We start from the raw sequence: 14,620 nt of genomic DNA, 5'->3' as shown, positions 1-14,620 counted from the left end.
TACTTTGTAGAAATTATATATGCCTAATATTTTAATTTCTCACAAATAATAAAGTAGTCTTGACTGAAAATTCAAATAGAACCTTTTGGTCAGTATTTCTGGCTTAATGTTCTTTTTTTAAGGAAAAAAGGAAATGAAGAAAACTGGAACCATTTTAAGTAGAGACTATTTTCTATTTTGGCTAAAATATGAGAGATGGGATTCACTCTACCTCAGAAAGCAGTAAGTCAATGATGTGGAAGACCATGCAGAGTGGGAACTTGGCAGTGAAAAGAGTGAGAAACCACTGGGATGCGTACATATGAGCTTCTAGGTTCAGATCAGAAAAATGGTTGTGCAGGTCCGGTAACTGCTCCTGAAAGTCAAAGTGGAAAATTGAGGGGGAGGAACACTTGAGGATGCTCTATTTTCTGCCACAGCTGTGATTTATGACGAGCTGGCTATGATGACTCTCAATTTACTACAATATTCACTGAATTTTATGTAACTACACAGAAGTGATGACAGGACATGAGAACTGGGGATGTGACCAAGGACAAGACAGACTTGTTATGAACAAATAACAAAGATCAGCTCTTGCTCACTTGACTCTTCCTGTTTCTTGGGAAACGCCTGCAATGAGAGAACACCTGCAGTCTAGTGAGTACTGTGACTGCACGGTCAAGGCACAGCATTTCTGTTCAGGGTTCACGCCTAACTAGCCAGGAAAACAATGCACCTTTTCTTTGAAGACCACTGAATATCAATGTCATTTAGGTTGTATGGTATTACTTCAGTACATTATGGTACTGAAGCCCAAAAGATAATCATACTTTTAACAATCTAGTTTCAACATATTAAGAATGATTAAGGATAGAAAATGTAGTAGTATATCATGTATGAAACGGGATGTCTCCTAAAAAGAAAAGCTTTATGCTAGGTCTTTCCCCCCCAAAGTATACAAGTAAATGCTTTTAAAAAGCATGAAAGGCAAAGTAAAAAGTATTAGCATAGCTATTCCAATAACTGAAAGACAAAGGCAAAGATACATAAAAGCTGACTTTAGTTTTCTTTTCATATACAAGATGCTTTTTGAAAAACACCCCTATGTGCCCATTAGGTATTTTTAATGGGGTATTGAAGAGTCATTAACAAACAAAAAGTGCTAACAGAAAATGCGTTTGGTTTCTTCATAATACCATGAGCTAGCTATTCATTTATCAAGTGCTTTTATTTGACTCTCAAAACTCTAAAGAATAATTGATCTTTGATAAAAAATATGAACTTTTGTAAATGAAAGGTGAAACAGTGAAGAACACCAAACATTTACTTGGAAGAATTAAATTTCTGTAAAACAGCCTATTGCTCTTACTGTCCATAGATAAGCAGATTCTTCCACACGGTCTTTTCCCCCTCAGTGCCCATGTGTCGTTGGTGCTTACAGTTCTTTTTGACATCCTCCTCCCCCTTTATTTCTTCTTCACAGTTAAGCTCTTATACCTTTCTGCATTCCCTTCTCTCAATAAAGCTGTCCTTAACCTCAGGGCAAACTCTCTGCCTTCCTCCTGTTCAGTCTGACTTTGGCTTCTCTTCCCCTTTAGACAACTAGGGATCTGACAGCTCATGTCCATTAACTCCTACCAGTAGCCTCTACCGCCACATCCCACTAATCTTCCTCCCAGCCACTTTACTTCCCCCAACTATGGAATCAATTCATTTATGTATTTTCTTCACATTTCTCTTGGGTTCCCAATACTTCATACAGAGAAAGCCATATAAACATGCTTCATGGAGTCATTACAAATTTAAGATTTATTGTACAACCTCAGCTTCCCTGGTGGCTCAGACAGTAAAGTGTCTGCCTACAATATAAGAGACCCAGGTTCAATCCCTGGGTCTGGAAGATCTCCTGGAGAAGGAAATGGCAACCCACTCCAGTACTCTTGCCTTGAAAATCCCATGGATGAAGGAGCCAGGTAGGCTACAATCCATAGGGTTGCAAAGAGTCAGACACAACTGAGTGATTTCACTTTCTTTTCGTACAACCTCAGGTAAAATTTGAAAGCTACTCAGCAATTCCTTTAACAGCACCAGACAACAATTTTGCTCTTGCTCACAATCTATTTTATGATATATATATAAAAGAATACCTATTTCTCATACATATAATCATACAAATTATGAAATAGTAACACATTGTTTGAGATCTAGAAATTACAGAGAAAAACATTTAAAATATGTGCTTATATTACAATATTTTATGTGGTTTTTAATTGGATCAATATCTATCTCTTTAAAGTGTTCCTTACTTGTAAACCTAAATATAGTACTGGTGCCAGGAAACACTGAGAGAAATATTAAGTATTTCAGTTTTTATTACGAAAATATCATTTCTTTACAAATAATACTGGGAACCCTCTTCATTAACTTAACTCACCATATTCACGCTTAGAAGTTTCTTAATGTTGAATATTTAAATGGAAGACTTTTTTTATAAAAATAGTTTATAAACCATCAAATAATTAAATATTTTACGATATTAAGACCACTGTAGACATTGGTCAAAATCAAATCCATTTACATTTCCTGTAACTTTCCACTAGATTTTCATAAACCATTATTATTTAATTTTAGAATTTTTCTGTAACTTAACAAATCCCTTAGTGATAAAAGTTCCTAGTATTTATTTACCTGCATGAGTCTCTCCAACTGATAGAATTTGCAGTGAAGATCTTCAAAGTTGTTTTTGTAGAGGTCTCGTAAACCATAGTCATACATGATTTTCACCAAAACACAGAATGCTTGTTCTTCTGGCATCTACAGGAAAACATACACATATAGAACATGACTGAATGTGCATGTGACCAGAATGTCAGAAACATTCCTGCGTGTTATTAGACCCCTGGATCAGTGGTTTAAGGTCACTTGGGAATGAAATTCTTCAGAGCCAGCATTCTGCAGAGACATAGGTAAAATATATGCTCCAAGTTTTGAGCTCCCTCATTTGAGATGAATTTCCCTCTTTTGTTAATTTTAATCATCCTTTCATTTACTCATTAAACCATCTTAAAAATAAGTAATACAGTCAGATGATATCCAAAAAATCAAAACAGTGTAAAAGTATACGTAGGTTAAAAAAAAGTCCCACTCCTCTCTATCCTTTTAACCACTAACCCCTGTATCTGCCTCCCACCTCTTCTGCATAATCCCAAAATTACTCTTAATAATTTCTTGTGTATCCTGTCAGTTTATTTATGCAAATAAAAGAATTGTACTTATTTTATTTTCCCTTTCCTACATAAAAGATAGCATTCTAAATACACTGCTGTGTATATTTGCTTTCCGCTCTCAATAATGTTCCCAAAAGAGGGATTGCTGGGCCAAAGGATAGAAAGTTTTTATTTTTGATAGGTAGTATGATATTGTCCTCCCAGAATTTTCTTGATGTTGCTTATTGTTCTCTCTATAAAAAACATTTTTCAGCTGTTTCAGAAGCTTATGAGCTTCTTTCATTAAGATTTAAATGACAAAATTTGATATACCTTTCCAGAGATATTTTTATCTTAACAGAATAAAGTCTAAAATCAAAAAAACAGATCTCTAAATTATAGTATAAAGCTGAAAGAATTTAGAGAGGGACATATTCAATATTCTAGAATCTGTACCAAGCAAACAGAAAAAGTTGTCCTTACTCAAGGTTGTAGGATGTACCTATTATGTAAACATTTAGTTTAAATGTCATTTCTTTCAAAGTCTGACCTTGGCTGTTTATGGTATCTGACACATCTGTTAGACTAACTTCCTGCCTGTATAACTGAATCAAGTAGGGTTCTATTCACCCACTTAGAAATGGAACTGTTTATCGGAGTCCCTACACAAATGGGCCACTTCTGTTTTCTACTATAAACCATGAAATATGTGAGTTAGTTAAAATCTCCTAAAGTTAAATAATTACAGTTAGCTCTTGTCATTTTGCTTCTCTAAATATTTGCGTATATCTTTTTTTATCTATGAGTTGGGGGCTTGGCTTTGACCCCAGCTGTTCAAATCAGCAGACACCTTTCAGTTTATTTGCAGTTATCTGGAAGGTAAGCACACTATATTTTCTACCCCTTTACCAATTCTGCACTGAAGCTTCAGTTGACACTAACGTGCACATATACAGTCACAGTACTTCTCTTATTACCACATTCTAAGCCTCTTCGTCTTCTCTCAGATCTCTACTAAAATGGCTATACAAAAAAGCTGCAAGTAAGATAACTGTAACCAGCCCTGGAGAAATTAATTCACTTAATCTCTCCTTCTTTCTGAGTGATGGTTAGTTGAATATTTTACCATCTGCTATCTCATCTTATTTCCTTGAATGTGGTACAACCATTAAAGCAAATGTTTAAATGCCCTTCAGCATCCATATATGCAATCTCTGAACATATGAGATCATGCACTGTTCTAGGCCCTGGATATAGAGGCGAAAGTAGAGTGTTGTCCCAAAGGACGAGGAAATAGGCAAGTCAACTTGAGTTTGATATAGACACAGAAGTTCTGGAGTAGGGGAGGCTGGATGTGTAGAAAGAGGAGTTAGATGCCACTACAGTTACAGTGCAAACAGAGGGATGGCTGAGTATGAGCTAGATCAGAATGAACTATTCACAAAAATGACAAGAGACGTAAATTTCTACTGTGCTTTTAGGTATGGAGCTTAAGGTCATTCTTATTCATTCATTCCATACTCATTCTCTCTTCCTCTATCCCTGAAAGCACCTCTGTCTTTTATCTCTTGGCCCCCTTTCCCCTCTCTCTCCTCCACCTTCCCCATGTAACTGTCCCTCTCACACATACATATCAACTTTGAACTTGATCCCTAAAAAGAAATCCTTAATAACCTTTATTAAAACAAAAAAATCTGGATTTGTTGGGAGGTTGGATAGCCTTGGAGTTAGTATCCTTCAGGTCTAGCTTCAGCAATACAGTCAAGGTTTTGATTTTCAGTTACTTCATGGGTCACATGAAAGTCATAGACTAAACCTATAAAATATCAGTCCAGCTGGGGTAGAATCAATACTGACTATCTGTGAAGACTAAGGTCAGATATAATAAGCTCTTATGGGATCTCAGATACTGCCTTATCATGAAACTGACTCAATATGAATCCCTGTGAAAACAGAAAAGGCTCGCTAACAAAATGAGTAAGAAAGTAATGGGAAATATGTATAAGCCTTTGGAAAGTGGAAATTCAACTTCTCTTTATAGTTTAAAGATGAAATGGGATCTGTTTAGCATCTTCAATTAAAGCTTCCCTTGGTATTTCTCTCTCTTCAATTAATATATTCATTATTAAAGCAGAAAGTAGGGTATGCACTCAAAATTTAGTAAAAATCTCAAAGATGTAAAAAATGAGAATACCTAATAATGTATAAAATATAGCTAAACAACAAATACTCATGGACATTTACACCACAGAGAAAAAAGGAAGTTCACACATAGACTTATAATGGTATTTTGCTTTTGAAGGGTAAGACAATGTATGTTCATGAAATATATGTCAGTAAAATGTCAACAACAGGGAGTGAAGGCTGAGATGGGATTTGATGATACTGTAAAACATAAGATACATGATAAAAATATATTTTGTTAATAATAAACAATAATTACTTGTAGCCACTAGTGGCTTCATGATGGCAGGAAAAACAACAATAAATTAAAATTTTGCAATGTAAATAAATATAATATTAAAAATTCTAATAATAAGTTGGGAGATAGGAACCTAGCATTAGCAATGGCTGGATTTTACCAAAACTCATCAAATATAGAAAATATAAATAAATTGGAGTTGAGAAGCACATCATTACATGTCATTTCCATCAGACAAAACAGACAATAAACAGACTCAAGAGTCTAAGCAACAGTAGAATATGGCAAAATAATTATTAATTCATTTCCAGTATTTACAACTTTTCTGTTTTTAATGTTATATAATGTAAGTTTATATCATTAAATTTTCCCCAGTTTTATTGAGATGTAATTGATGTACAAGAGCGTGTAAGTTTAAGATGCACAAAATTATGGGTTTTTCTGATTTATATATTTCTACATATATATAAATGTGTGTATAATTATATCCATATCACCTCACATAGATATTATTTTTGTTTTTTATTGTGAGAATTTTGAGTTTTTTTGTGGTGAGCAATTTTCAAATATGTAATATTGTTAAGTGTATTTACCATGCTGTACCTTACATCCCGTGAACTTATTAATCTAGTGACTGGAAGTTTATACCCTTTCACCATACTCACCCATTTCTTCCATCCCCCACACCTGGCAACTACCTACCTACTCTGTTTTTGTAACTTCTCTTTTTTAAAAAAAAGTTTCTGCATGTAAGTGACAGCAAACATGTCGTTCTCTGACTGACTTATTTCACTTAGCATAAAGCCCTTAAGATTCATTCATATTGTCACAATGAAAGGATTTCCTTTTTATGGCTGAATACTGTTCTACTCTATGTGTATACCATAGTCTCTCTTATCTACCCATCACACAGTAGACACTTCAGTTCAGTTCAGTTCAGTCACTCAGTCGTGTCTGACTCTTTGCGACCCCATGAATCGCAGCACGCCAGGCCTCCCTGTCCATCACCAACTCCCGGAGTTCACTCAAACTCACGTTCCTCGAGTCGGTGATGCCACCCAGCCATCTCATCTCTGTCTCTATGTCTTCACTATTGTAACTAATGCTGCAATGAATGTGGTGTGAAGGTATCTTTATGAGTTTGTTTCTTTGTTTCCTTTGGATAAATACTCAGAAGTATAATCACTGGATCACATGTTAGTTCTATTTTTCACTTTGTGAGCAACCTCCCTTCTGTTTCCCACAGGGCCTGAACCAGTTCCCAGTCTCACCCACAGGGCACAAGGGAAACATTTTCTCCATATTCGCACCAACACTTATTAACTGTTGTGTTTCTGATGACAGCTAGAACTGTGGTTTGATTTGCACTTCATTAATGCTTAACATAAAGAGTCTGCCTGCAATGTGGGAGACCTGGGTTTAACCCCTGGGTTGGAAAGATTCCCTGGAGAAGGAAATGGCAATTCATTCTAGCATTCTTGCCTGGAAAAATCCCATGGACAAAGGAGCTTGGTAGGCTACAGTCCATGGGGTTGCAAAGAGTCAAGACACAACTGAGCAATTTTCACATACACATACATAACGATTAATGATGTTGAGCACCTTTTCATGTATAGAATGGCCACCTGTATGTCCAGAGGAAAAGTTTCCAACCTATCACCAGTGAGTATGATGTCAGCTGTTGGCTTATCACATACAGCCTTCCTTATGTTTAGGTACATGTCTTCTATATCCATTATGTTGAGAGATCTTCTCATGAACGGATGTTGAATTTTCTCAAATGCTTTTCTTCACCTATTGAAATAATCATATGATTTTTATCTTTCACTCTACTAATGTGACACATAACTTTTATGATTTCCATTTGTTGACCTATCCTTGCATCAGTTCAGTTCAGTTCAGTCGCTCAGTCGTATCCGACTCTTTGCGACCCCATGGACTGCAGCACGCCAGGCCTCCCTGGCCATCACCAACTCCCAGAGTTTACTCAAACTCACGTCCATTCAGTTGGTGATGCCATCCAACCATCTCATCCTCTGCCGTCCCCTTCTCCTCTGGCCCTCAATCTTTTCCAGCATCGGGGTCTTTTCTAATGAGTCAGTTCTTCACACCAGATGGCCAAAGTACTGGAGTTTCAGCTTCAGCATCAGTCCTTCCAATGAATATTCAGGACTCATTTCCTTTAGGATGGACTAGTTGGATCTCCTTGCAGTCCAAGGGACCCTCAAGAGTCTTCTCCAACACTACAGTTCAAAGGCATCAATTCTTCAACACTCAACTTTCTTTATAGTCCAACTCTCACATCCATACATGACTACTGGAAAAACCAAGGCTTTGACTAGATGGACCTTTGTTGGCAAAGTAATGTCTCTGCTTTTTAATATGCTGTGTAGGTTGGTCATAGATTTTCTTTCAAGGAGCAAGGGTTTTTTAATTTCATGGCTGCAGTCACCATCTGCAGTGACTTTGGAACCCCAAAAAATAAAGTCTGTCACTGTTTCCATTGTTTCCCCATTGATTCGCCATAAAGTGATGGGACCAGATGCCATGATTATAGTTTCCTGAATTTTGAGTTTTAAGACAACTGTTTCACTCTCCTCTTTCACTTTCATCAAGAGGCTTTAAAGTTCCTCTTCACTTTCTGCCGTAAGGGTGGTGTTACCTGCATATCTGAGGTTATTGATATTTCTCCCAGCAATCTTGATTCCAGCTTGTGCTTCATCCAGCCCAGCATTTCTCATGATGTATTCTGCAGTAAGTTAAATAAGCAGGGTAACAATACACAGCCTTGACATACTCCTTTCCCTATTCAGAACCAGTCTGTTTTTTCATGTCCAGTTCTAACTGCTGCTTCCTGACCTGCATACAGATTTCGCAAGACACAGGTCAGGTGGTCTGGTATTTCCATCTCTTTAAGAATTTTCCAGAGTTTGTTGTGATAGACATAGTTTAAAGCTTTGGCATGGTCAATAAAGCAGAAGTAGATGTTTTTCTGGAACTCTCTTGCTTTTTCCATGATCCCCATTTGAACATGGTATATGATCCTTTTAATGTTTTGTTCAATTCAGTTTGCTGGTATATTGTTGAGAATTTCTGAACTATATTTATTAGGGATATTGGCTTATAGTTTTCTTGTAGTAACCTTCTCTGGTTTTGATATTAAAGTAAAGCTTGCCTTCTTAAAATGAATTTGAGAGTTTTTTCTCCTCTCCAATTTTTTGGGAAGAGTTTGAGAAGGATTCGTACTAATTCTTTAAATGTTTGGTTTTAATGTTTGGTGGTATGCAGCTAAAATCATCTGGTCCTGGGGTTTTCTTTGTTGAGGAAGTTTTGATTCCTGATTCAGTCTCCTTACTTGCTGCTGATCTATTCAGACTTTCTATTCTTGAGTCTTGCGTAATGCTAGAAATTTATTCATTTTTTTCCTAGGCTATCCAATTTGTTGGTGTATTGCTTTTCAAAGTAGTCTCTTGTTATCCTTTATATTTCTGTAGTATCAGTTGTAATGTCCCCTGTTTTTTAATAATCTCATTTATTTGTGTTCCCTTGATTAATTTAGCTAAAGCTATGTAATTTTGTTTATCCTTATCTCTTTTGAACATTTTTAACTTAAAGTCTATTTTGTATGATATAAGCATAGCTACCTCTACTTTCTTTTGGTTACCATTTGTTTAAAATACTTTAATTCTATCCCTTCACTCTCAGTCTATGTGTATCCTTAAGGCTAAAGTGAGTCTCTTTGGGCAGCATATTATTGGATCCTGCCTTTTTTTTCTTCTTTTTCCAATCAGCCACTCCATGTCTTTTGGGATAATTTATTCATTTTCATTTAAATTAATACTAATAGATAAGGATTCATTATTAACATTTTGTTAACTGTATTTCTCTTTGTGAATTCTTTGACTCTTGCTTCTGCTCTTGCAGTCTTTCTTTGTGTTTGCTGACTCTTTGTAATAGCATGCTTTGATTTTTTGTGACTCTACTGTTGGTTTTGCTTTATGGTTAATATGAGCCTTATATAAAATATAACATCCTATTTTAAGTTGATAACAACTTAACTTTGAAAGTGTAAAGAAACTTCATACTTACTGTTTCTTCTCACTTCACATTTTATTGATGTCATAATTTACATCCTTTTTTTAAAATATGTGATAAAAATTACTATAGTTATGGTATTTGTTTTATACTTTTTAAAAAGAGCTGTAAGTGAATTATCTTCTACCAGTATACATGAGAGAATCTGACTCTGACTACGTATTCATCATTGTTGTTGCTCAGTCACTAAGTTATGTCCGACTCTGTGACCCCATGGACTGCAGCACGCCATACTTCCTTGTCCTTCACTATCTCCCAGAGTTTGCTCAAATTCATGTCCACTGAGTCGGTGATGCTATCTAACCATCTCATTCTCTCCCACCCTCTCCTCCTTTTGCCTTCAATCTTTCCCAGCATCAGGGTCTTTTCCAGGGAGTAGGCTCTTTGTATCAGGTGGCCAAAGTATTGGAGCTTGAGCTTCAGCATCAGTCCTTTCAACGGATATTCAGGGTATTTATCATTACAAGTGACTTTTACAATTCATGTTTTTATGATGTTAAATCAGCATCCCTTTATTTCAGCTTGATGATGCCCTTTAATTTTTCTGAAAGTCAGGACTAGTGATGCGGAACTCACTCCACTTTTGTTTGTTGGGGAACACATTTATCTCTATTTCATTTACAAAGTTCAGCTTTGCCAAGCCTAGTATTCTTGGTTGATATTCTTTTCCTTTCACTATGTTGAATATATCATCTCACACTTCCTTGGCCTCCAGTGTTTCTGCTGAGAGACTAAACAGACTTATAATAAGTCTGGATAAACCTCTTCTTCGGGTGGGGCTGCTGGCTGTGCACCATGGTCAAAATGGCCACTAGCTGGGCTTTGTAATCGCCTCTGGATGGGCACGGTCACAGACTATGTTCCTTGGCAGGGTGGCACCAGTGGTTAGACTGGCTGGGCTCCATAGCTTGATGGTACTAAAGGCCAGGCTTTGAGGCTGCCCAGAATGACCCTTCGGGCTTCCTGTTTATACAGTGGGACAGGCTGTGCCCAACAGTTGGGCGAGGTTGCTGACTTCGCTCTCTCTCTGAGCAGGGCTGTAAGATGCAATCGGCAGCTTGCTCTGTTTCTCTGGCCAAACTTCCTAGACGATCAGGACTGGAGCCTAAACCAACAATTGTATGGGGCCTGTGAATTTGCTTCCCTGCCTGGCCAGAGCAGTAGAACAAGCTCCATGGCCAGTATAGCTCATTGACTGGTGATCTACATCAAACAGACTGCCAACCAGTATCTCTGACCAGATGAGGTCACTGGCTTGGCTCTACACATGGACAGAGCTATGGGCTGGGAAATCTCATTGAATGCCACTGAAAGCAGTAATGTGGGCTGCAAAGATCCTCTTCTCTGTCACTATCTGATTTCTTCTGGTCAAGCCCTGCCAATTCCCCTAGTGATCTCTATTAGGTAGAGCAAAGTAGCCCTCCTAGAAAGCATCTTGCAACACTGGGGGAGCTGGATTTCCACCTTGGGTTCTCACTTTGGGATGCTGTAAGGATAAAGCTAGTGGTAAAAAACGTTCCTGCCAATTCAGGAGACACAAGAAACAAAGGTTTGATCCCTGGGTGTGGAAGATCCCCTGGAGGAGGGTATGGCAACCCACTCCAGTATTCTTGCATGGAGAATCTCACGGACAGAGGAGCCTAGCAGACTACAGTCCATAAGATCGCATAGAGTCAGACACGACTGAAGCAACCTAGCATGCATGCAAGGATAAAGGAGATGTATGTGAGGGACAACATAGGCATGCGGTAGGGGACCAAGGAGGGGTCTTTCCCTCCTTGAACACAGAAACTTTGTCTTACACATCAACAACTATCATAGTGCTTTTATAGGTAGGTACACACAAGAATTAAAATGAAATGGGTAAAACTTTTTATCCAGGTAAAATTACAAAAGTAAATTTCTTTTCTTTTTTTTAATATGTATAATCTCATTTAACTCACTCATCAGTCTTACTATGCAGGAGATATTTACTACTCCCATTGTAGAGGTAAGGTATAAAGGTATAAAGCTAGGGTAGGTTAAGGTTAAGTCACTTCATTCGTGTCCAACTCTGTGCAACCCCATAGACGGCAGCCCACCAGGCTCCCCCGTCCCTGGGATTCTCCAGGCAAGAATACTGGAGTGGGTTGCCATTTCCTTCTCCAATGCATGAAAGTGAAAAGTGAAAGTGAAGTCGCTCAGTCATGTCCGACTCTTCGCGACCTCATGGACTGCAGCCCACCAGGCTCCTCCGTCCATGGGATTTTCCAGGCAAGAGTAACCAAAAGGTCTTTATAATTTGGCAGCAACTGAAAGCTACTACAGGTTTTAGAGAGTTTTTTAAACGTTGAGAAAATAGAGGCAGGGATCTCTTGAATAATCTGGATAAAGGTATATGAAGCTAAAAGAGATTAAATCAATAGAAAGGAAATTACTACTAAAGTGCTTTCTACTGTTAAAATGGTTTCCAGAAATATATGCTCTCACAAAGGAAGTGGCAAAATGTGTTTCTTTTCATATAAATAAGAGCAGTTCTTATGTATCACTGGGAAGAATGATCCATGAAAAGAATGCCCCCTTTCTGTTCCTCACCCTTTTTATTACAAAAACAGTGAGAGCCTACAGTGTCCAGGCTCCCCTAGGAATTAAGGCACACAAGCTCAGGGTAATGTCTGGGTTGGGGTTTATTATACAGCACAGCTGTGTCTTTGAAATGTTACTTTCTTTTAAGGCTGATCATATATGGCACTTGGAACATAAAATCTCTGTTATTCACTTTAGCTGATGAGATCATTTCTAACTTCGTCTTAATTCCAAAGCTCTTTGTGGCATGTAGTAATTTCTATGCCCCTACTAACTGCTGGATTCAGATGACTTAGGTTCAAATACCAATCCTAGTTGTGACCTTGGGCATGCTACCTCCCCAGGTGTCAAATTCCTCTTCTGTAAAGCAGGGATCGTGACCATCTACTTCGTTCTGAGGACTGAATGAGATAGATGTATAGCTCTTAGACCTTCCCCGATATATAAGTGACACATGAAAATTAACCACTATTATTGTGCACTCAGCCCCTTGCGAATGTAAAAACCTGCACGTACCCTCAGGTATGCATATTTATATCCCATGATGAGCAAGAGGGGCTCCCCTTGTGGGTCAGCTGGTAAAGAATCCACCTGCAATTCGGGAGACCTACATTCCATTCCTAGGTTGGGAAGATCCCCTGGAGAAGGAAACGGCTACCCACTTCAGTATTCTGGCCTGGAGAATTCCAAGGACTGTATAGTCCATGGGGTCACAAAGAGTTGGACACGACTGAGTGACTTTCACTCTCACTCACTAAACTGCTGGGTACTGCTGTAACTTTGTATCCCCCAAAGCTCTTAGCACAGAGAGCTAAATAAATCCCAAGTAGTTGATATTTATTTAAGATAATTTTAATAAAACTGAATAAATCTGCCTTTATCAATGAAGGCATGTCACTCACACAGGTCAATCAGTTGGCAACTGTGAAGGTAAAAGTCAGCAAAAATGTAGAAAAGGATCAGTGTGAAAGTCGAAGCAGATCAGATCAGATCAGATCAGTGGCTCAGTTGTGTCCAACCCTTTGCAACCCCATGAATCGCAGCACGCCAGGCCTCCCTGTCCATCACCAACTCCCAGAGTTCACCCAGACTCATGTCCATCGAGTCAGTGATGCCATCCAGCCATCTCATCCACTGTTGTCCCCTTCTCCTCCTGCCCCCAATCCCTCCCAGCATCACAGTCTTTTCCAATGAGTCAACTCTTCTCATGAGGTGGCCAAAGTACTGGAGTTTCAGCTTCAGCATCATTCCTTCCAAAGAAATCCCAGGGCTGATCTCCTTCAGAATGGACTGGTTGGATCTCCTTGCAGTCCAAGGGACTCTCAAGAGTCTTCTCCAACACCACAGTTCAAAAGCATCAATTCTTCAGTGCTCAGCCTTCTTCACAGTCCAACTCTCACATCCATACACGACCACAGGAAAAACCATAGCCTTGACTAGATGAACCTTTGTTGGCAAAGTAATGTCTCTGCTTTTGAATATGCTATCTAGGTTGGTCATAACTTTCCTTCCAAGGAGTAAGCATCTTTTAATTTCATGGCTGCAGTCACCATCTGCAGTGATTTTGGAGCCCTCCAAAATAAAGTCTGACACTGTTTCCACTGTTTCCCCATCTATTTCCCATGAAGTGGTGGGACCAGATGCCATGATCTTCGTTTTCTGAATGTTGAGCTTTAAGCCAACTTTTTCATTCTCCGCTTTCACTTTCATCAAGAGGCTTTTGAGTTCCTCTTCACTTTCTGCCATAAGGGTGGTATCATCTGCATATCTGAGGTTATTGATATTTCTCCCGGCAATCTTGATTCCAGCTTGTGTTTCTTCCAGTCCAGCGTTTCTCATGATGCACTCTGCATATAGGTTAAATAAACAGGGTGACAATATACAGCCTTGATGAACTCCTTTTCCTATTTGGAACCAGTCTGTGGTTCCATGTCCAGTTCTAATTGTTGCTTCCTAACCTGCATACAAATTTCTCAAGAGGCAGATCAGGTGGTCTGGTATTCCCATCTCTTTCAGAATTTTCCACAGTTGATTGTGATACACACAGTCAAAAGCTTTGGCATAGTCAATAAAGCAGAAATAGATGCTTTTCTGGAACTCTCTTGCGTTTTCTATGATCTAGCGGATGTTGGCAATTTGATCTCTGGCTCCTCTGCCTTTTCTAAAACCAGCTTGAACATCAGGAAGTTCACGGTTCACATATTGCTGAAGCCTGGCTTGGAGAATTTTGAGCACTACTTTACTAGCGTGTGAGATGAGTGCAATTCTGCGGTAGTTTGAGCATTCTTTGGCATTGCCTTTCTTTGGGATTGGAATGAAAACTGACCTTTTCCAGTCCTGTGGCCACTGC

The 14,620-nt window shown here is 38.5% G+C and overlaps 1 protein-coding gene across 2 annotated transcripts in view; it reads right to left on the bottom strand.

Moving 5' to 3' along the window:
- Positions 1 to 14,620, bottom strand: part of RABGAP1L (RAB GTPase activating protein 1-like) — a 680,557-nt gene that overhangs the window by 271,308 nt on the left and 394,629 nt on the right. For both annotated transcript variants that reach the window (XM_010850085.1, XM_010850086.1), the window contains exons 15-16: positions 2,671 to 2,796; positions 212 to 355 (exon numbers count right to left, since the gene is read on the bottom strand). In XM_010850085.1, the coding sequence (XP_010848387.1) occupies positions 212 to 355; positions 2,671 to 2,796 (270 nt within the window). The remainder of the gene's footprint in view (positions 1 to 211; positions 356 to 2,670; positions 2,797 to 14,620) is intronic.

Source organism: Bison bison, unplaced genomic scaffold (assembly GCF_000754665.1).
Source record: "Bison bison bison isolate TAMUID 2011002044 unplaced genomic scaffold, Bison_UMD1.0 scf7180017864289, whole genome shotgun sequence".
Taxonomy (NCBI): domain Eukaryota; kingdom Metazoa; phylum Chordata; class Mammalia; order Artiodactyla; family Bovidae; genus Bison; species Bison bison.
The sequence above is the reverse complement of the archived record's forward strand: the minus strand, read 5'-3'. Positions and strand labels throughout refer to the sequence as shown.